This window comes from Haliotis rubra, unplaced genomic scaffold (assembly GCF_003918875.1).
Source record: "Haliotis rubra isolate DU_JTF1 unplaced genomic scaffold, ASM391887v1 Scf793, whole genome shotgun sequence".
In the NCBI taxonomy this organism is placed as follows: Eukaryota; Metazoa; Mollusca; class Gastropoda; order Lepetellida; family Haliotidae; genus Haliotis; species Haliotis rubra.
Window position 1 is genome coordinate 95,102 of NW_025767516.1, and position 24,038 is coordinate 119,139.

The 24,038-nt window shown below is 39.4% G+C and overlaps 1 protein-coding gene across 1 annotated transcript; it reads right to left on the reverse strand.

Moving 5' to 3' along the window:
* Positions 1 to 8,749: 8,749 nt before the first annotated feature.
* On the reverse strand, positions 8,750 to 9,805 carry LOC124261271 (rhodopsin-like). The gene has a single exon (XM_046695583.1). It carries the CDS (start codon positions 9,803 to 9,805, stop codon positions 8,750 to 8,752), a length of 1,056 nt encoding a protein of 351 aa, XP_046551539.1.
* Between the last annotated feature and the right edge of the window lie 14,233 nt (positions 9,806 to 24,038).

The window sequence follows — 24,038 nt, forward strand, 5'->3', positions numbered from 1 at the left end:
TGTTTATTAATATATTAAAGAGCTGTTAATATGACGTTTGCTTCTGAGTGAAAATAGAGCTGTTATTTGGTAGTCGAGAATATATTGTTCGGGATCCAATGACAGTGGCACAAGCAACTGCGCCACCATCCTTGGATCCATCTGTAAATAAGGATTTGTATGTATTATATTTATTTTTTAATTGATGATATTCTTGTTTTATATTGTAATTCATTAGTTTCTGCTTTCTTAAACTTTGTCAGTGTGAGGTCAACATGTGGTCTCACTAATTGCCAAGGAGGAGAAGAAAGGAAACGGGAAGGAGCTATATTGTCCAGCTCAATGCCAGCAGCAGAAATGAATGGTTGAATTCTTAGCCCAATAGGCGGAACAAGAGAAGACGTTTTGTTGTAAAAATCCTCATAAAGAGGATTAAAGACACAATTAATAGCAGGGTTAAACTCGTTAGAATATAGTTTGGTAATATATTGTAAAGATAATTTTATACGGCGTTGGGTAAGAGAAGGCTCATCTGCCTCAACATAGAGACTGTCAACAGGAGATGTTCTGAATGACCCAAGACAAAGTCTCAGACCTTGGTGGTGGACAGAATCTAAAAGTTTTCAGTTGCTTTTGCAGGCATATACAATGGAGCCATAATCAAGTTTAGATCGTACCAATGATCTGTATAAGTGAAGGAGGGTAGTTTGATCCCCTCCCCACTTAGAATTTGAAACACCCTTTAACAAATCTAGTGCCTTCAGGCATTTAGCTTTAAGGAATTTAATGTGTGGGAAGAATGTTAAATGAGAATCAAAAATTAGACCAAAGAATTTGGCCTCCTTTACAACTTTGATGGGAGTGCCATTTAAAGATAGTTCTGGGTCTTTATGCGGCTAATATTTTCAACAAAAGTGTAGACAATTAGTTTTTGATTTAGAATTTAAAGCCGTTTTCAAGACACCATTTTTTATTTTATTTAAACACAGCTGCAATTGCCGTTCAATAGTATGCATATTTTTACCACGACAAAAAATATTAAAATCATCCATAAAAAGTGATCCATCAATTGAATCGTTTAAAACCTTGGATAAACTGTTAATCTTGATACTAAATAAAGTAACAGACAAAATACTGCCTTGTGGGACCGTCCTATATGGAACCCATCCTAACATAATGAAAAGAAACAACACAATCAACACTGTGGAAGCATTTAGCAAAAATGAATCGAACACCAATTATCTCAAAAAGGCCGTCAATTTGTGCCTACGTTAGCAACACTGTTGAGTATAATAACCTATTAAGGAACAAAGATTGCTTCTCCGTCCATAGAACGGATGCGACAAATGAGTCCCCATTACTAGATAAACACTGTCCACAAGGGAAGGGACAGAGGTTAATGGGAGAATATATATGTACATATATATGTTCATTAGTTAACGTACCTCGTAACTGTGCTGATATCATTGACTGAAGATAAATCTCAAGTGCAATATTATATTTCAATTCAGAATAATAGTTTGTACAGCTTTTCTGTTGTTTTTCATTGAACAATTCTTGGTGATAAATGTCTTTACACGTTTGCTTATATATAATTGTAATAGGCATTCTGTTGTGGAAGCTATATATGCCCACCGAACTAGTAAATAACTTACAGAAGAAACCCAGTTTATATCGCCCATGTCAGTAAAACATAACAGCTTCTATAGAATTATGCTGGTGGTGTCTTATTAATCTTATTTAGCACAGAAAAATTCTAGTATGAACATTAATATTAATATGAAGTGAAATACGGCAACACTTGGCTAGTATAACTTTAGTCGAAGCTTTGTAACCAACATGTAACATATATCTACAGAATTTAGTATGTATCTTTTCTTTTGCTTTTTACTTATGCCCCAAATGTCCGACCCATGAAGCAACATTGTTAGAATCTTTTCATAGAATAATATAAATGATGATGATGCGATTGACATTTAGTTTTTATATTTCAGTGCAAATTGCTTGGCAACATGTCAACAACTTTCGTCTTTCATAGAAAGTGTCCCACAGGTTCTTTGGGATCTATTTCTACGGGAAAACGCGATACGTATATATTTTTGATATCATAATACTTCAATGTGTTTAGCATTTAAACAACAGTTGTCAGAGTTTGAAAATCTTCCTCTGTTCTTAAACACTACTATTTTCGTTTCATCACTATTTGCTGTTTACCCACACTTAAACAATATTCATTTAAAGACTTATTTTACGTTGTGGCGGAGATCGCCCATATATTACCTGGTGGCGTGTCGTCCTGTGGATAGCGCTCAGGTCAGGTCACAATCAGTTGAAGTTAAGCAACGTTTGGCGCAGAGAGTCCTTGGGTGGGTGACCGTGTTTGTCAGCTTAACTCCTGAGAGTTTCTAGGACTTCAGTCCTGCCTCACGACGAAGTACATGTGATACATGTGGTCTCACCTTAGGCAAGAGAGTTTGTTCAAAATTGCCTCCGTTCAACCAGCAGAAAATGGGTACCCGGTGAAATAAGTTGTGAGACTATTAACCTTCTGGCGCCTAACAGGCAGCTTGGCTTTTCCGGGGTAATAATGATCAGATTATTCGCTTTGAGCAGGATATCTAGCCTTGAAAAGGCGCGTTATAAATATTCTCATTATTCTCATTATCAAACCTTATAAACTATTTGACAGCTTTCCTTTGCAATATCTTCATTGTATAATATAAAGAAGACAGGGGACAAAATACAGCCTTGACTTAAAATCACTAGAAGTCATAGACATGCCTGTAAATTTTCATTTATTGGCTTTTACAGAGGCTCTAACATTAGAGTATATGTTATTGCTGAGTGCGGCGCAGAACAACAACCAACCAAAAACGAAATCATAATCGTTTAAAAAATTCACAATATGCTTTCCAAATAGATTAATACTAGTATTGGCTTTAGGGTTTGGTGATGAATGTTTTTTAAATACTTATACTACGCATCCACAAATACATTTTGTGGCAAATGTCTTTTTTGATAACGCTATTTTAATCGATTTCCAGAATATCAAAGTAGTTCCTTCTAGTTGCTTCCACAATTTCATTTATCACACTTTCTTTACAAACTTGAGATACTTGATTCATCTTTCCACATGAGATCTTGTGTTGAATATTTTATGTTATCTTAAATTTGTTTAATGAATAATATTTGTATATTTTGTCTTGTTGACATTCCCAGACGCCCATTGACATGCGTCTGGACTGTATCATCAATATTAGATGGTGCCAGTGCAACAAAATTCCTGACTGAAAAGATCAATATTGTTGTAAATGGTTTACCTTAACTCACCCTGTGCATTGAGTGCTATATTCTAGGCAAAGAAAAAGAAACCACGAAGCTATACAAACGTAAGGTCGAAAAGTGGGAAATGACTGATCTTAGTTAGCACATTACATGTATTGCTGAAAGTACCATAGTGTTGATTGAAAGAAGGATAGGATGTGTGTATTAAACAATCTGACTTCAAACATAACTCTTATATTTTTCATCCTCCACAAAATGTATGAAGTAAACATTACCGGCTACTATGTCATAGCCCTTCTCATGTCTGTTTCGTCCGCTGTGAGTAAATCAAGGCCGCTGACATTTTGGGAATTCTGTTACAATACAGTGTATCCACTAGAGCAACCAATTTACCAGTACTATTCTGGAACCAACAGGTGAAGGATCTCATCTGTTATTCTATGTACTAAATGTTTATCACTATTCCAAACAACCGGCAGCAATGGCAATGCCGTATATGGTAATGCAAGCAAGCGGGCTTAATGGGCAAAATGTATGGCAAAACGCAGCCACTGAGGGCGCAAAACAGCAAAAATTGTGTTTACTACCATGGTGGACAAGCGCGTTTGAACCAACACCCACTATAGTCAATAGGCTGTCAAAAAGAACTTAGGCTTGTGCATTCTGGTACCTAGTGGGAAGAAGGTCATGGAGTATTGGAACAAACGTACTTTCAACGATACAGCCGATACCCACGGCGAAGATAACGAATAACTTCCTCGTAGCTATATTTTACAAGCGCGCAGCGACACACGAACGCCCTCACGGGCAAACGCACAGACACAAAAACACTGCTGTTAGCGTTTGCTTATAGGACAATCCACATTATAACAGGCGCGGTGGGGTAGCCTAGTGATTTAAGTGTTTGGTCGTCACCTCGACAATCTGGGTTCGATTTCCCACATGGGAACAATGTGTGAAGCCCATTTCTGCTGTTCCCGGCCATGATTTTGCTTAAATGTATAAAAACCTGTTACAATGGGCAGTACAGCATTAGCAAGATATCACAATGTCTTTCTAAAAAACTACCAGTTTCAAATATGAAGATATTCTATTTAACACATAGATTACACCTTACGTTTGATATGGGCTGTAGATCGCTAGCAACTGAGGGTAGATCACCATACTAGGGACCAATATGGACTTACAGTACTTTTGTTGACTGCATGGACCCTAGCTGGATTTACACATTCCCTTCAGCCGAAGGCCAATTCTGTCTTTTAAGTTGGGCATACATGTTTCGCCAGTAATCTCACGATAGATAAAAAACAAATTTTACATCCTGTCAGAAAGATCTCAAGAGATGGTCCACGCATTTGCCCGTCAATTATTGTCGTCGCCGCCTCTTTGATGGAATGTCAATATTAGGAGTTGGACTTAAACGTCTATTTGAAATGCAAACTTGGTGACTGTGATTCATATTCATACTTTGTTGAATGCCTTAGCATGATTGAAATGTTTGAAAGCCCATTCCCATTATATTTAATTGTTTAACACTTTAGGATAATGCTTTCGAAAGCAATAATTCTGAAGTATAAAGGGTTTTACTTCAATGGTATGTTATCTTTGGTCTCAATGACAACAAAACGTGGCCAATATGTTTAGGCGGTCTGAGGTCGTTGTCAGCAGGATCATTTTCAAGAGGACGTCGGCTCCTTTTTGGTCGGGGTTTCATGAGCCATGATTAGTTATTTAGATTTCATCATCCGAGCTCCCTACCTACCACGGAGTATCACAAGGACAATGCTAAAAACAAGTGGATTTCCAACTTGCAGCACCAAGGATACCCTGATGATATACTCGAGCAGAAAGATTAACAGATTGATAATTCCACCAGATTGGCCCATGAGCCACCGCCTTCTGGGCATACGACTCTAGGCAAAAACATACATGATATTATGTATTTGAAATTCTGAGATCAAATAATTCCGCCAAGACTTAAATATCATGTTATCATTTTCTAAAATTTTGTGCAACATTATACAGTTGTAGCCCAGGGCTTGGCGTGACCAGCCGATTGATAGAACCGGGCCAATTCAACCACCCGTCTAGATGAAGTAAGGGGCGAAGTGGTGTGTTGGGCAAAGGAACCACCAGACTCCCGTCCTCCACCGACACAGGGGCGCAACCCAAGGCAAACAGGTTGTACAAGTCGGTCTTACGACCAGCAATGGGATGAAGTGGACCAAACATGCCCCTGGGTCCACGTTGGGTAGGGGAAGGGGGGTGTTGGGCTGAAGAGCTCTTACCGTTACCCAGCACCCACCACGAGGAGGTGGCTCTTCACGGGTGCCTGATACACATAAGGGATTGAGATTTAATTGATGTCACTTTCTTTATTATGACAAATACAACGTTTCGGAGTATATCCATACTCCTTCATCAGGTGAATATGTTCTCTGCCTCATGCTATTCATTCAACTGATGAATGAGTAAGTGTTGCGTTCCTCAGACTATAAAAGTTGACATCCATAAATACTCCCTTCCTTGTCGTAAAGTGTTAGAAAATGAGATACATGTATAGTGGGAACTGGCTTTCGATCGTTTCATTCATAGGATAAGGCATTCGACAAAGTATTACGGGAGAAACATTTATGCCCACACTAAAAGACAGAAATCATTTGATCATGTACAATATGTACAACTCCAGTGAGGTACTTAGATCAAGTCGGTGTAACCACTGCAGTCGGGACTCAACATTCCTGTTAATATCAAAGGGCATTTGTTCGTTTTGTAGGGCTATGTAAGTTACCCATCGTTACCCTTTAATCACAGTAATGAAGATGTAGTTGATGTCTGGATTGGGTTAGGTGGTTATCAATATAGATTTCATAAGATCAGGTTCAGAAGATAGGTCGTCCAACCGTGGCGTTCTTATAACTTATCAGATGTTCCCGTGAGGTCCACAAAGATCTATTTCAAATCCGCCAAACCATCTGTGAAGATTCACTACAACCTTCAGTAGTCTGCAGCATGTGCTACCATTGACCATTGTCATCTGTCAAGAATTAACAAGAAAACACGGCTTGTTTCATGTGAACATGTTTAAACACGTGTGTTTTCTTAATTTGTGCCTTTTTAACATTCAGGAAGAAATATTTTCGTCTGTGTTGTTTTCAAGACTTTTTGTGTTAAGAAACCTGGGAAAATATCACTGAACATGCATTCTGGATTCTGGATTCACGTGTATCAATGCAAAAGACCCTCAGCAAACTACTGCAGCTGGTTATGTGGTATCTAACATACAGGGAAGACAATGATGTTTTTAAATATGAACAAAGGAAGTGATGCATGCTTAGTAATACCATTTTGTCATGCATTATAGTGAGTGAGTGAGTTAATATTTAACGTCACATCGGCAATATTGCAGCCATATCGTGACGAAAACAATTTATACAATTAAAAGTGAAATGAGAACGTTTGACATTGAAATGGAATATATGTACCTTATAAAAACCTGTCGACAAAGGACAGTAAAACAACTAAAATATCACAATTACAACTAAAACTAGTATGGAGAGTTAAAACTGATAGCACTATTTGGACAATACAATATAAAAGCAAGCTATAGATCGCCAACACCAGAAGGTAGATCACCATACCAGGGACCATGGGGACTTACAGTACCTTGGCTACCTGCAATGACCCTAGTTGGATTTACACCATCCCTTCAGCTGCTGGCGATTGTAAGAAATGTTAGCTACAATTAAAATGACAAGAATGCTACGTTTAAAAATCCTGGCAAGTTTAAATTGACTTTGAACATTTTGGGACTTTTGTACCCTCTCAGGAGGACAATAATTTTACACTACTTCAACCCCCTTTGAGGGTACAGCCACTAACAATCTCAGTTACTAATCTAAACTACCAATAATAAAATATGTATCTATTTACAAATCAGTTAACAAGTTTAGTTCTTTTAAAAATGCTATAATTAAATGAGAACTTATATTACTAAAAAGATCCTTCATTGTTTGTGATTTGAAATAGATATCCCTTGTGATGGAATATTCAACACAGTCAAGTAGGACATGCTTGACCGTGATTCTTTCACCACAAGGGATACAAAACGGAGGATCCTCACCTTTCAATAGGTACTCATGCATTATAACGTTAAAGACACGGGACATTGGCATTACTATATGTTTATTATACTTACATGTCACGCCAACTTATAACAAACTCTCTCAGTACAACAAAGGACCAAAACACTTTCAGATTTCTTACTCTCTATCAGAGGCCACCCAACACGTTCCGACAGAATGCAGAAAATACAATGCCATGAACATTTGGATATATTATGAAAAGTCATTGATACACAAATCCAAAACATTTGGGAATACAAGTTCTTTATATGGTCATACTATTCTCGAAAGTAAACTTCGGCATCCAGTGTGTGGTGTTAGTTATTTGTTGAGATTCAAACAACAATATACTTTCCACAGTCGTGAGAAATGTCTGCTAAATATTTGCTATGATTCCGACCTTATCACAATTATTTTGTGTGTTACGTACTATCAAATAGTGATTATACCAGATGATCACAAAGAGGTGGCGGTTCCTGTCTCACAGGGACTTAAGTCACAAACGCATGCAAACATATGCAAATTACTTGATTGAATTCCGACAGCACGGCAACAAAGCCAGTATTTTCAGAAAGTTCGCTTATGACTTCAAGAATCGACTGACGTGCACATGTAGGTCCTCTCGCAATTGTTGTTGCGAATATCTTCACCAAATTGGCACCACCAAGATTTATTCCACATTCACTGCGTTGGTAATCAAAACGGAAAACACAAATATGTGTGGCAATTCATCAGACCCATAGTCTTGAGTAGACATATCTTGACATACATATCTCCTCGTCTATCATGGTTAGACGTTGGTAATATTGCCAATATTTTCATCTATACCTTTGTTAATTGGTACATGTTGATTGTTTATTGTCTGTATTTCATGATCAGTCACATTATAACTGGAAGCACTAGTGGCTGTTGTATTTCCTAAAACTAAACATGCCAGTTAAAGTGGTTTCTTCTCCCAGCGTGATAACAGTGTTAGCATCTACATCGAAAAGTGGAATCTTTTGAAATGAAGAAGTTATCCTCCCGTAAAAAAGTTCATCTTAAACTTTTAATTTTCATATATATAAACACATGACTACACTGAGAACTATTACATCTAATTATCCGGAATAGATGGTTTTTAATTTCCTTCTTAAGTTTGGTTGTGGGTGTGAGCCAGGTGTTTCGAGTTATATACAATCAGAACACTTTTCATTTAATTGCATTATGCCATCGCAATTTGTATAAAATGTTTACGTCAGTGCGACAGGAACACTCTCTCAATCATTCACCTGCCTGTAAGTACTCAAACACTCAAACAGTCCAAACCGCCCATCCACGCAATGTCTCACTCATTCACTCTTTACATTTAAACCGTAGTTCTATGTCTGCCAATGTGTTGACGACCGACTACCCATACTGATGTACTGGGAGCTTACAACTTCAGATTTACGTTTACAACAAAATTCAAGGAACTGACATCTGAATCTTCTAGCACTCAGAGAATAGAGATAGAAGTTGATCGCATGGGTGGAATCACACTCGACATAGGCGATTGTGTCAATGAGATAAAGAACCGCTCCCTCCATAGACTTGTTAGAAGGGTTCAAGTAGGGGGACATTATCAGCAACACACATCTCGGTGTAGTAAGAACCACAAGGGCAATCGCTGATGTCACGAGCATGATAGTGATTTGACGGTGTCGATCCGCTTGGGCACTGTCAGTTTTCGAGCCGCTTCTATTCAGGTATTTGCGAGTCTTGGTAGATTTTACAATTCCTGCAATGATGAGCAGGTTGAAGATGAGAAGAAGGACACACGGGATTACAGCATACACAAGGACGTTAATCCAGTTCCACACATCAACCATGAAATAGATGTATTTCCCGTTGATGTTACAGAAAACACTCTTGGTGGAAGCATAATAATGATAATCCATCGTCCAGAAGAGATGAAGAAAGAGCCCAACGAGAGGCAAGGTTATCGACATCACGACTGTCAAGGATTTCCTGAAGGTCCAGATCTTGCCTATCTGGAAAGGGAACCACACTGCAGCAAATCTCTCCACAGAGAGTCCAACAAGAAGCCAGTTGCCGTACGTTATGAGGAAGTTCCCAAAGAATCCTAGAAACTTGCAGCCATATATTCCAATCTGGACTCCGTTGTCTGTGAGGACAAACATCAGAAGCTTGTTAACGATGGCGAGGTTGTCGACGATGGCGAGGAGGGCGATGTATACAGCGAGGGACCTCTGAGGGGACATCTTGATGATTGTGATGATGGTGAAACAGTTTCCTGGAAATCCCAAGGCAAAGATGGCCCACAAATAATAGGTTTCTATGTGAAATGCTAAAGCGTCTATTTGTACCCAGTCGTTGTCCTCCTGAGAAGGGGTCCAGGATGTTATTCCAAACTCCAATGTTGAATTTGGTTCCATTGTTAAAATTTGAGTCGCAGAGGATCATATAAATACTTACGAGAGGTGTACACGTCAGGTAGTATCTTAACGTCCGAGTAAATGATGTATGCGATATTTATTTGATCCTTTGGTGGGGATGACAGTCTTGGTTGTATTTACATCCGTGGTTTCATCAACAGGGAGTCTGTAACTAGTTCTGAAACGAAATTCATTATAATATTTAGGTTTATAAGACGAAATCATGCATCCCTCGAAGTGTCAGTATTTGCAATGTTTTCTTTTTACTTCCCCTTTGCACTCTATAGCATACCAACTACATGACAGCGACCTGTAATTAACCCTGTCTGAACCAGACAATCCAGGGGGCGATATTTCAAACAAAGATCCGAAGGGGTATGACGACCCGTTATCCACCAAGTAACTGATCCAAGTGACCTGATTCATTTCGAGACCAGCAATTGTTGCAAAGAACCAATAATAACAGGCAACACCTACGGATAATATTTGAAACAATATAATATATTACTCGCAATATGTTATGTGTCACCTGCAGTAACTCTGAGTTCCTAAAACATTATATCACTAATTGTTAAAATACATACAGTTGGTACTATATATTTTATATAAAAGGGCCCTGTTCCACAAATAGATGCTGGTGCTACAATGACGGTAAGTCCATGCTTTAAGACAGCCATGGCGCTAAGATCACATTGGGGCACGGGGCACTAGTACAGTAATGCAGTGGTGAAAATTGACATGAAGTGGTCATCAATGGACGATGATATACAGCGGAAGTTTTTTTGGTTTGTTGTTTAAAACCTTGCTAAGAAATGTTTGAGCGGCTTGCAGCGGTCAGTAAATACTCGAGCCTGGACCAGTTAATACAGTGATTGTTCTACGCTAGTTTTACTTCAAATTGTGATATTCTAGTTGTTTTACTGTCCTTCGTCGGCAGGTTTTTATAATATCTATATATATTCTATTTCCATGTCAAATGTTCTCGCCACGATATTGCTGCAATATTGCCGATGTGACGTTAAATAATAACTCACTCACTAATACAGTGATTGACATCATGAGTATTGGAGGCTGGATGTCATGACATGCATCAGCCATGGCCACCAAATTCCGTTAGTCGCTCCTTAAGACAACCACATCTCGCCCGAAGACGTGACACCTTCGTTATTATCAAACTGAATTAAGATATCCTCGGACGTTGAAGAGTGCTTGTGCCAGCGAAACAGTATGTTTAGTAAAACATCAATGTCGGGGACTAATTAGTCTTGAATATCTGCCGAGCCCGATTCTATAGATTGTAAAATGCACGCAGTGAAACAAAAACAGTATTTAAATAGAACACTGGAAATTTGTGTTGTAGTAATTGGTGGTATTCATGTTCATTAAGATTATTGTATGAGACACTGGTCAGCTTCCGTAATCGTAGAAACTTTAAGACTCATAGGTGTAGTTTCCCTTCAAGCTCTGCATAAGGTTATGAAAAGCAATAAGAGAGATTGATTAGGAACAAGTAATTTATAGGAGGAAAACTAAGTTCTATGGATAATCAACTTCTTTATTGCCATGAGTGCGACATTTCGGTGTAGGTGTGTTGAGTTGAGTTGGGCTTTACGTCACATCGGCATTTTTCCAGCCATATAGTGACGAGAACAAGTTTGCATTAGTAAACATTGTATGTACATACTCGGAATGAGTTTTATTTCAAAGACATAAATTGATTACATTGTCATTTAAAAGCAGAGAAAGTCATAGCATCAAATTTAAAGGCAGGCCATTTGTTAGTCACATTTCATAGTTACAATTTATGGTTGTTACATTTCGCAGTTACAATTTATGATACAGATCAACTTCCCTCAGGTAGTTCACTATCAGATGAGCGCTCACGCGGGAGAACAGATCTTTTAGGTTTGTTGCATGATAATGTGAGTCCCTTGCAGACGATAAGTCCACGCATTCAAGCAGAATATGCTTGATGGTGAAAACCTCATCGCAAGAGACACACATGGGGGGTCCATCCCAATCCGTTTTCAGCAGATAGTCATGCGTGAATCGACTGTGGCCAATACGACATCGTCGTAACATTACCTCATCACGTCTTGAATGACAACCCAAGTAGGTATAACCGATTGTTGGCTTCAATTCATGGAGTTTGGTTCTTCCTACTTGAGTGTCCCACCTTTTTTGCATCAGGTCCCGAGTATAGCTTTTGATAGTGGGTTTGAAATCACTGTACGGGATTAGCAGGGAAGATAGGGGCTTGTCAAGAGCTGCTTTTGCTGCAGCATCGGCCTTGGTGTTACCTGCTATGCCGACGTGACCCGGCAACCAGCAGAGGACGATGTCACGTTGGCCAGTAGAAAGGTCGTTGTAAAGTTCTAATATGTCCAGGATGATTGGGTGACTTGAAGTCACATTTTGAAGTGCTTGAAGGAAGGATAATGAATCTGTAAAAACGATGAAGTTTTTGGAATGTTTTTGCTGTTGAATGTAGGTCGAAGCTGAGAAGATAGCTTTGGCTTCAGCGGTGAAAATGGAACTGTTGTCGGGGATCCTAGAGGAGACAGTCTTGGATCCAATGACTGTAGCGCTGGCAACTTGGCCATCGTCCTTGGATCCGTCTGTGAAAATGGATCTATGGGTGTTATACTTCGAACGTAACTGGTTGTATTCCTGTTGGAACACCAAAGGATTTGTTTCAGACTTTTTGAGTTTGGTGAGGGTAAGATCGACCTGTGGTTTCACCATTTGCCATGGTGGTGAGGACAGAAGTCGGTAAGGTGCAATGATGTTGAGATCAATTTTAGCTGCAGATATGTGTGGTTTGATCCTGATTCCAAGTGGTGGAACCAGGCTTGGCTTGGCAGTTTAGGAAACAAGTTTTCATAGAGCGGGTTGAAAACACAATTGTATGCTGGATTGGACTCATTTGAACGTAATTTAGTGATATACTGCAGTGAGAGTTTATGCGGCGTTGTTCAAGGGAAGGTTCATTGGCCTCCGCATATAGACTGTCTACCGGAGAGGTCCTAAAAGCTCCCAGGCAGAGCCTCAGCCCTTGGTGGTGGATAGAGTCTAATTTTTCTAAATTGCTTTTGCAGGCTCCATCGTAGACAATGGAGCCATAATCTAGTTTACTGCGAACTAATGATCTGTACAAATGAAGGAGGGTGGTCTGATCCCCTCCCCACTCTGTATTTGAGACTACTTTTAGCAAGTCTAGAGCCTTCAAGCACTTTGTTTTCAAATATTTTATGTGTGGTAAGAATGTCAGGTGGCGGTCGAATATGAGTCCAAGGAATTTGGCCTCTTCTACTACCTTGATGGGAGTACCATCTAAAGTTAGGTCTGGATCCTTGTGTGGTTTGTATTTACGACAAAAGTGAATACAATTTGTTTTGGATTTTGAAAACTTAAAACCATTTTCATTGGCCCATTTTTGGATTTTGTTAAGGCAGAGTTGTAGCTGCCTTTCTATTGTGTGCATGTTTTTACCACGACATGAAATATTGAAGTCATCCACGAAAAGGGACCCATCAACGCAACTGTTCAGAACGTTAGTGAGGCTGTTAATTTTTATGCTAAAAAGTGTGGCAGACAGGATGCTGCCTTGGGGGACGCCCTGATCTTGGTGGAAATAGTCAGACAGTGTGGAACCCACCCGAACTTGAAATTGTCTGTTGTATAAAAACTGAGATATGAATTGAGGTAGTCTACCCCTCAATCCAAATTCGTGTAAATCGTTTAGGATACCATGTTTCCACGTTGTATCATATGCTTTTTCTAAGTCGAAAAAGATAGATACTGTATGTTGAAGCCATAAACATCCAACGCCACAACCCCACCATGAATCGTGATCAAGGTTATTTCATCTCCTCAGCCTATCACCACCTAATCAAAGACCACCACAAGTAATCCTTCCATACCTCCTTTGTCCATCTGGCTTCCACGCTCCCCTTTGTGCTTGCAATCACAACTCGTGTACTTCAACCTACTTACTTATCATCATCCCATTGTACGTGTAACTCACCAATTGTATAAACTCAACTCTAATCACAATCATTCACTCTGTACATCAACCTCCCCTGCTCAAATCACTTATCAAATACCCAATGTACATCAACCTTGTTATTTGTATATACTCACTATGCAGCAATGTATATATTCTCCTTGTTACAAATTGTTGTGTCACTTGATTAATACGGTGTTAGTACCTACACCGAAACGTCGCACTCATTGCAATAAAGAAGTTGATTATCCATAGAACTTAGTTTTCCTTCATCTTTACAACTTCTAAAATGCCTCTCAAAGAAAATACTATATAGCGTTATACTTTCAGTGATTCGTTAAATTGGTACTGCACATCTATCATGGCGAAATAGAAGCAAATAGATGCAAAACTATGCAAAACCTTACACAATGTGAAGATGGATTCAACGGAAAGATTAACATTTCCAAGAAATTCCAAATAATGAAAGTCTTCATCAAGATGTACGACAAGAGAATGGATGGTAATATTGACTGCTAAACCCCTGGCGTCGACGTTTCTATTTGCAGCAATAGAGACGTTGTCCACTACAGCTTCACATCTCTTACGACGTCAAATCAAGGGCCCTCGACTATGTACCCGATATATTATGTTACATTACAGAAGTCGCGTAACATTCCAGTTTGATTCCATACGGCAAGATCATTTACGACATTTATACAAAGTTCCAGACCCTACAAAAATGGAGAAAACAATATTTGTCATCAATATAAATAAGAACACGAAAAGAAATATATACATGAATGAGTTCTTATGTTTTGTATTCCATCCAGACTTATGCTTAATGAAGGTAAATCTTTTCAGTATTGAAAGCAAACGATCTTGGTATTTGCTGTTCACGTGTCCAATTGTCATCATTCAAATCTAAAAAATACCCACTCACAGTTGATTAACATTTTACGGACATAGTGGAACAAATAAATTTCAAATAATTGTAAATATTTTTAGTGCGTATCTCTTTGTAAAAACATTGTATTTCTTTAAAGCTTAGTCCACAATTCATAATAAGATATGTTTGAAATGACTTACCAATGCCACGAGAGAACCAGAGTTAAGAGAACGGCATTACACGCCTGTAGTCCCCCACAGCTGATTTACAAATACCACCATCTGTCCGCATGAAATCCACTGTGCTTAAGTCATAGATCGATATCCGTGTCTCAGCAACTTGATCCATCATTGCTGTATCAGGGGTCGGGGAAAGCCACGGGCTGACTGAGTATTGGGCGGAACAGTATGCTTCTTTATCACATTGGCTTGTTTAATAGCCCTGTGCTGTGAAGCTGATAGGTAGTTCGGAAATCCACGAGTCAATATAGTATGTCTGGTCAACGACTGGCTGAACGAACACAGGATATGCTTCAATGGAATTGTAAAATCTGTTGGTGCGATTGGTCATGCAGTGACTTGGTTTTAACGCCGCTTTCAACAGTATCCCAGTAATATTACGGCGTGCTAGCTTTATGTGGGAGGAAGACCCGGAGTTCTGAACGTCTTGGTCACCCATTGAACAAGGACAGATCTGGTATGTTCCGGGTAATACCTTAAAATGTATTTCAAACCATACATTGCTTGAATGTCCATACTACATTATAAATATATAAGCGAGTGACTTCCAATATTACAGCAATGTCCCAGACATTTTACACACTATACTCATGAGGGACGACGAACAGGGACGTTCGTGTGATGGTTCAACATTCAGCAACCTTACTGCCCGAAAGAAAACGTCAGTTTATATGACGTAAATTCTATGTTAATTACTTGTTTCTGCTAGGATATACTAGTATGTAAATATCTGTCATCACTTCATCATTAGCCAAACTGGCACTTCATCATCATTATCTTGTTTGCTGATGTTCTCCCATACGTCCCGACGGTATAATTATATAATTTAATGACAGTGAAAGGTCATGACAAGAAAGTATCTTCAGCAACCAACGGTTGTTGTAAGAGGCGACTGATGGATTGGGCAGTCAGTCTCGGTGGCGTGGATGCAGCACCTCATCGTATCCCATTTGCCTGGATTGATGGTCATGGTGTCAAACACAGGATCCCCTGGATGATTGTGCCCAGGTCCCTGTCAAAGAGCTGAACTTTTCCCGAATGAGGCGTTTAACAATAAACAATGTAACAAACAAAATAGGCCAGTGTGTATCATGTGATGGCAATTTGCCACCTCACCCCTAGAAAGTGTCAACTGACAAATATTTCACATTTACGGACCTTTTAAAACAAAAGTAGCATCTATCATGTAACATTATCTTAACCAGACTGATCTTTAAGAGATCCAAACGTAACACAATTCGTGGCAAACTGTTAAAAAAAAAATTAAACGAGGACATTACGAACAAAATAGAACGAAATCAACAATAGAACTGAAATTCAACCTGAGAAAGCAGTTACGCTTTGAAGAATAACGTCACTCGTCTCAAAAAACAAAAGTTAATAATGGATAACATCATATAAAGATGCCGTGGTTAATGACGCCCTGTTTCCAATTGCAATCTATCTTAGTCATCAATGCTGCGGATTCGTTACCTGGCGTCATCGTTCTTATGCTGTAAGAAGACACACGGACTGAGTAATACTTTAGAATTCTACTTTGTGGGAACTAACCCTGCCATCATCCGTCAAGACGACTTGAGATGGATCAGTTGGAAATCGTTATATATGTAGCAAATTTAATATCTTAAAACATCATACTATGCTTTTTGACCATGAGATTAACTTTTGTTCCAGCAACCCCCTTCTGTCAGGGTTGATAGGTAGTGTTCATATTGTGATTAATCTTAACATTTTAAAGCGATCAGTCATAGCTTTACCATTTGAGGTGTCACGTTATTTCTGTGTTACTTTTTGAGTTCAAGGAGGTATTTGTACCTGTTAAAAACGTATCATTCCATTTCGAGTTTACACAACCTGGTGAAAACGTCTCGGTGAAAGATGTTACGGTTTAGAAATTACTGTGACAAAAAGTCTAGTGAGTAGAACACAGACACGTCTTTAATGTTCAGTTATATTTTGAATAAAAAACAAGGTTACTATGAATGGCAGTAAAGATTTTTGATGCAATACAATTGAAACACAAATATAATAATTGGGTCACAAATCTAAAATATGTACTCACTAAAGTCTTGATATTTGTAGTAAACATATGTACTCATTGAACATTGCTGACTGCTGTAGAATGCCCCCACCCCTAGCCCACCCCTACATGTCATCAACAACCGCTTATATACCTGCCATACAAAATCTACGCCACGACATAATGATCGAATCGCTTCTCGACCCTTCGCCGGAAGCGTAACAAACGGCAGGTAGATCTATTTTAATAAACAGGTACATTTACACAGCCTTAGTTGACGATGCGAGTTCAAATCACACTCAGCGCCTTAAACCTTTGTGACCTATAACAACCAAAAGCTAATTAATGTGGCATTTTAATTAAAAAAATCACATCCTCATGACCAAGAAATCACGTAAAAATCTTTCGTCAAATCTCCACCACCAGAGATATATATCAGTCTTCATTATCCGATATTTCAATACTGAAACAGATTTCACTGGACCTTAAAGGCCAACGAGCAGTTACAAATGTATGAAAGGGTCGCACTAGGTGTCACGAAACATGCAGGGACATGAGGTACATGATCTAAGATGTTCTTGGACCATTAGTTTAACATCAAACCATTATGTTACAAGTATTTTTCAACCGTTTTCTCTTTTATTCCAAAAGTCTTGTCCACATGATTCAAAATGAGTGAGATTACTTATGTTGTTTAAGCAATATGAAACACCAGCATTGTGTGGCTTTATACATTATGGGGAATCGACACATTATACCCATGTGGGGAATCGAACCCAGGTCGTCACCGTGACGAGCGAATGCATTAAACACTCAGCTATCAACCGCCGCTCAGGATGCAAAGACACACTGCCACACTGGTGGTTTCACCGTCGGGAAAGCTCGTCCGTACCCAACCCCTTGATAGTCCTTAGAGGCGAATTACTTGTGTCACCATGAAGAATCCGGGTTAGAATTGATCTTCAGCAAGGATCAATTAATGGGATCGAATGGTCAGGTTCGTTGATTTGGTTGATGCATGTGATCGTATCACATCTTCGGAGATAGATGCTTACTTTAAAGTCTGGTTAGGCTCGATTAGTTATTGATCACTATCGCATTGCTGGATTACTGATGAAAGAAGAGTTAAAATGCCCGCTGTTCAACCCCGCAATGAGTTTTTCTTTCGACTTTCTTGTCAAATATGCCACATCTCTTTAAAATACTCATGTGTCAGAAATGATATGACACCTTAGCCAAAAAGTAAACAATCACAGTTATTATTGGTTCTTTTGGGTTCGGAATAAAGAGGCACGGTGAGGTAGCCTCGTGGTTAAAGCGATGGCTTGCCACGCCGAAGACCTGGGTTTGATCCCCCGAATGGGCACAGACCCGTGAAAGTCCGGGTTAGAATATTGATCTTCAGCAACCCATGCTTGTCGTAAGAGGCGACTAACGGGATCGGGTGGTCAAGCTCACTGACTTGGTTGACACATGTCATCGGTTCCCAGTTGCGTAGATTGATGTTCATGCTGTTGATCACTGGATTGTCTGGTCCAGAGTCAGTTATATACAGCCCGTCGCCATATAGCTGGCATATTGCTGCGTGCGGCGTAAAACTAAACTCACTCACTCCCAAATGGGCTCAATGTGTGAAGCCCATTTCTGGTTTTCACCGATGAAATATTGCTGGAATATTGCACATTGCTAACTGCAGCGTTAAACTGAGCTCACTCACTCACTCGGAATAAAGAACACCGCCTCCCAAACAAGACCAGTTTTTCCTCCATATACTGTATCGTCAACAGTGCATCCCGTGTATACTGCATTGCCAACAGTTTATCCTTTTCATACTGCATTGCCAACAGTGTATCCTATATATACTGCATTGCCAACAGTTTATCCTACACATACTTCATTGCCATGGTTTAGCCTATGTATTCTGCATTGCCATTGTTTTAGCCTATGTATTCTGCATTGCCAACAATTTAGCCTAACTGGAGTGCGAACAGTTTAGCCTATGTATTCTGCATTGCCAACAGTTTATTCTATGTATACTGCATTGGCAACAATATATATATATATATATATATATATCACTCACACTATGGATTACCAAATTGCCGTCATCAGTTTGCGTACATCGGAAGTATCCGAAGGGATTATATACCCAGTAAATGTCATATATAGAATAAACTTAAATCTGCTTGTTCACTAGATTTTAACTTTCCAATAACACTGGGTCCTCTCTTGGTACTTCTCAAGGCCTTTCTGAAAAGCAGGAAATGTAACAATAATGCACACTCATACATTTAAGAGTATTACATCAGCTTATGTTCACCAGATTTGATATATTGTCCATTCACATCTGCCCTTCGATATGCTAAACGCCTCCACCCCAGGGATATCCCAAATCCATATGAGCGATTATCAAACATGTTTAGCCGCAACCATCACCATAAAAACAATCACGATAAAAAATATAAAAAGAAGAAAGAAAGCAAGCACATCGTCCAGTGTTTCTTGTGTGTGATTTAATACTTTCTCAAAAAGTGGTTTACGGTGTAGTTTCTTCCAGAGATTTCACCCACCGCAGTTCATGCGCGGCTTCTCGTGATGAGCTTGTAGCTGTGTTCTGAGCCTCAGCACCACGCACTGCCATCCTATTGACGCAATGTTTCATAACAGCGACGTTACCGTAGAATCAATTATGAAACAGAAATAGACACAACAGTGTAGATTGTGTTGTGCGGACGTTTTTGAATGTATGGCTAGATTTGTCTACGTTGTTAACGGCTGAGGGGATGGTTGAAATCCAGCTGGGGTCCATGCAGGAAGCAAATGTACTGTAAGTCCCCATGCTCCCTAGTATGGTGATCTACCTTCATCTATAGCCTGTTTTTTATATTGTATTGTCATTTATAGTTCCAATATTTTAAATTTAATTGCTAGGTTTAAATGGAGATCTGCGATACACAAGTAGTTTTACTGTTCTTCGTCAACAGGTTTTTTAATTTCTAACTTTATTGATCTTTAATATAATAATAAACTGTTCTCGTCACGATATGGCTGAAATATTGCCGATGTGACGATAAATATTAACTCACTCACTCATTCTTCATTCCTTCAAATGTGCACTCCTACGTTTGATATTGGTGTGAGTTTATTCTGCAAATAATCCAACAGTTGTACGATTGGAAACGTCTACACTGAGTCCTTTCACCAGGAGATATGCAGTGCAAAGTTGGATTTCGATACGTGGATTTTCGGAGAAAACATTCCATTATGTCTTCAACTTTTAAATATGTTCATAACACCGACCTATAACGTTCCATTGCTCTCCACAATGCTGTTGAACCATCTCACGTACCAACTCTTATTATGGGAGACTTCAACAGTGACCCAAGAGATCCGAAGCCTTTACCATCTTTCAGAAAATGCAACTTCAAGCAAACTGACAACCAAATCTGTGCAATGGTAAATTTCTAGACTAAATTTAGGGTTCTTATTCAACCTCTATGAGTGATGTTTTCCAGAAAAACAACAGATACTGACAAAACCATTATATCCCTTTGAACTTGATCAGGCCGTCATGAAAATTGCCATCAATCAGTGACGGTGATCATTTTGTAGGACTGAAACAGGCGCCTGCTTGATAGTGATGCTATTAAACATCTCGTACCATGTTCGAGATTAAAATACACCAGACATACATACATATATGTACTTAAGGATCGTGTGCATTTATCGAAGAATACCTGTCACAAATTGTATAAAATCGCGCAGCGGTAAATTTGATATTGTTATCCTTCAATAAATGCACCACAAAAGTAAAACAGTCCATGTAATTACTTACATACGGGCCACCGTGAAGAGCCACCTCCTCGTGGTGGGTGGTGGGTAACGCTAAGCGCTCTTCAACCCTCCGTTGTGGACCCGGGGGTATATTTGGTCCACCAACCCGTTTGCCGTGGGTTGCGCCCCTGTGTCGGTGGAGGAGGGGATTCTGGTGGTTGAGGGCACAGGAGCCAAGAACAGTGTTCTTTTTGCCCATCACACCACTTCGACCCTTACTTCACCTAGACGGGTAGTAGAATGGGCCCGGTTCAACCAATCGGCTGGTCACGCCGAGCCCTGTTCATGGTTCATCTTTTTGCACAAACTTTATTATTTTGGTCTTGGCTATTTTGAATTATTATGTACAAATTATTAATAGATTAATATGCCTAGAGTCCTATGCCAGAAGGCGGTGGCTCATGGGCCAATCTGGCAATATACACCGCTGAATTCTGTGTTTCTCCAGAATGATGTCATTGGCGAACCAGCCTGACATTTTTTCTTTCAGATTCTACAGCTATTTATGTTTTTATTTGCTGGAGTATAACATCCCTGTAGCCCTGGTGGTACAGCCTGGCTTCCGCTGTAACACCGTCCTTGTTGACACTCCATGGCGGGTGGGGAGCAGGGATGTTGAACACTTTTGAAACACCATGGCTTTTTCCATTCAATCTGGTTCATCAAAACACAAACGTAGACATGTCTACATCTACATCATCAGATGAAGGATCTCCTGACACAGTTGAATCTTGGCCGAGATTCATTGTGATTTCATCTATATATGACAATCCTTTGAACCCATTCGCTATTTCAAAGGGCATTCAAGGTGTCCTTCAAGGTGAAGGACGTAACACGTCTCCGGAACGGATCATTGTTAGTGGAATGTCTGCGGAAACAACAATCGGATAATCTGTTAATATTAAAACAGTTCGTCAATACACCCGTTGTTGTCTCGGTACATAGAACTTTTAACTCTTGCAGAGGTATAGTCAGAGACAGGGCTCATTGTCTTTATGATATGAGTGAGGAGGACATTGCAGCTGAGCTGAAAAATCAAGGGGTGATCGCTGTAAAGCGATTTACCAAAAAAGAGAGATGATGGCAGTATTACTAAACTTACTACTTATCTGTTTACATTTGCACTTTCGACTCTTCCGAAGTGTATAAAAGCCGGATACTTTAACATTGGGGTGGAGGTATATGTACCAACTCCACTCCGATGTTTCAAATGTCAAAAGTTTGGTCATGGGTCCAAGTTCTGCCGTAACAACACGGTCTGTTCCCGTTGTGGAGGCGCTCACGTGTCTTCTGAATGCACCAATAACATCAAATGTGCGAACTGCGACGGAGACCACTTGGCCTCATCCAAATCCTGCCCATTATATGATCGTGAAACAAGAATTCAATATTTCTTATGTTGAAGCAAAAAAAGCTTGTTCCTCTCTCAACTGCTTCAACTATATTGTACTCAGATGCAGTGTCCTCGCGTACCACTGCCTCCAGACCTTCCCTGACTTCAACAGCCTGTCAAACATCCCTTTCTTGGGTTCATGAAAAAATCATTATCGATGATCAGATCTCTCCATCTCCGTCAAATATATCTTCTTCAGCTTCCCAGACAGAACGTGTAGCATCACAACTTTCAATGGATCATTCATCTGAACCAGAATCTGTGCCGGAATCAACACCAGCACAATCAAACATATCAAAAATTGGAAAAAAAGAGAAAACGCAATCAAAAAAGAAGACCAGAACTCTCCAGCATTTGGAGGTGCCTTCCTCCCAGACACCTTCAGTAAAGGTTCAAAATCAGTTTGAACCTTTGGAGATAGAGGTCAATTCTTCGCTCCCTAGCCATGGGAGAAAACCCCACTCCAATGTACGATCTCTCATTGAGCCTCCATGAACTGCTCAAATAATATTGTTCAGTGGAATTGTAGAGGACTAAGGAACAATTATAATGATTTACAGTTACTGATTCAAGATTGAAAACCATCGGCATTTTGTTTACAGGAAACCTATCTTAAACATACAGATCAATTTGATGTAAGACAATATAATTCATATAACTACTTTTCTCCTCCAGGGCCTAGAGCTACTGGGGGTTCTTCCGTTTTGGTTAGACGGGGTGTTATACATAGCCCTGTTCCCCTAAATACATGTCTTCAAGCTGTTGCTGTCAGACTGACTCTAAACATTGTTTTCACATTATGCTCACTGTATGTGCCACCATCTTCTTCTCTTCAGCAGACTGATCTTCAGACTCTCTATGACCAGCTCCCCAAGCCATGTATCATCATGGGTGATTTAAACGGTCATAATCCACTTTGGGGTAGTTCTGATACAAACAGAAATGGGAACATATTGGAAGATTATATTTCTAACAACGATCTGTGTATCTTCAATGATAATTCAAAAACATACTTACATCCTGGTACAGGTACGTACTCTTGTCTAGATTTATCTCTTACTGATACAGGTCTGCTTAATGAATTTGACTGGTCGGTCCACAGCGACTTGTGTGGCAGTGATCATTTCCCGACCATTCTTCAAACAATAAGTCCAGCTGACGTTCCTCCATCATCAAGATGGAATTTCAACAAGGCTAACTGGCCTTTGTTCGAATTACTGTGTATGGATAACTTAAATCCTGATCGTTTTCTTGATGTTCCTGATTCAGTGCAATTATTCTCTGATGAACTAAACAAAATAGCCGATGCATGTATTCCTAAATCATCTGCAAATCCGCATATACGTAAACGATGGTTTAACAATGAATGCAAACAAGCCAGGAAGGCATGAAAAAAAGCAGAACACTATTTCCGTCGCCACCCAATGGTGCATAACTTAAATAAATATAAAATTTTAAATGCTAAAGCACGGCGCACGTTTAAGCAAGACAAGCGCCAGTCTTGGCATCAGTATGTTTCGAAAATATATTCACAGACGCCGATGTCCAAGGTATGGAACATGATCCAGAGTATTAAAGGTAAGGGTACCAAATCAAGCATACATCATCTCAAAACTGGAGATCAATTGTTCACAGATACATCTGATATCGCAAACAAACTGGGTGAAACACTTCAAAAACATTCTTCCTCTTCTAACTATGTTCCTAAATTTCAAAAATACCAAAAACAGCAGGAAAAGAACAAAATTAATTTTCATTCGGATAATGGGGAAGATTATAATGAAATGTTTTCTATTCATGAGCTTCATACTGCTCTTGAACAAGCCCACGATACTGCAACAGGAGCTGATAACATTCATTATCAGCTTTTGAA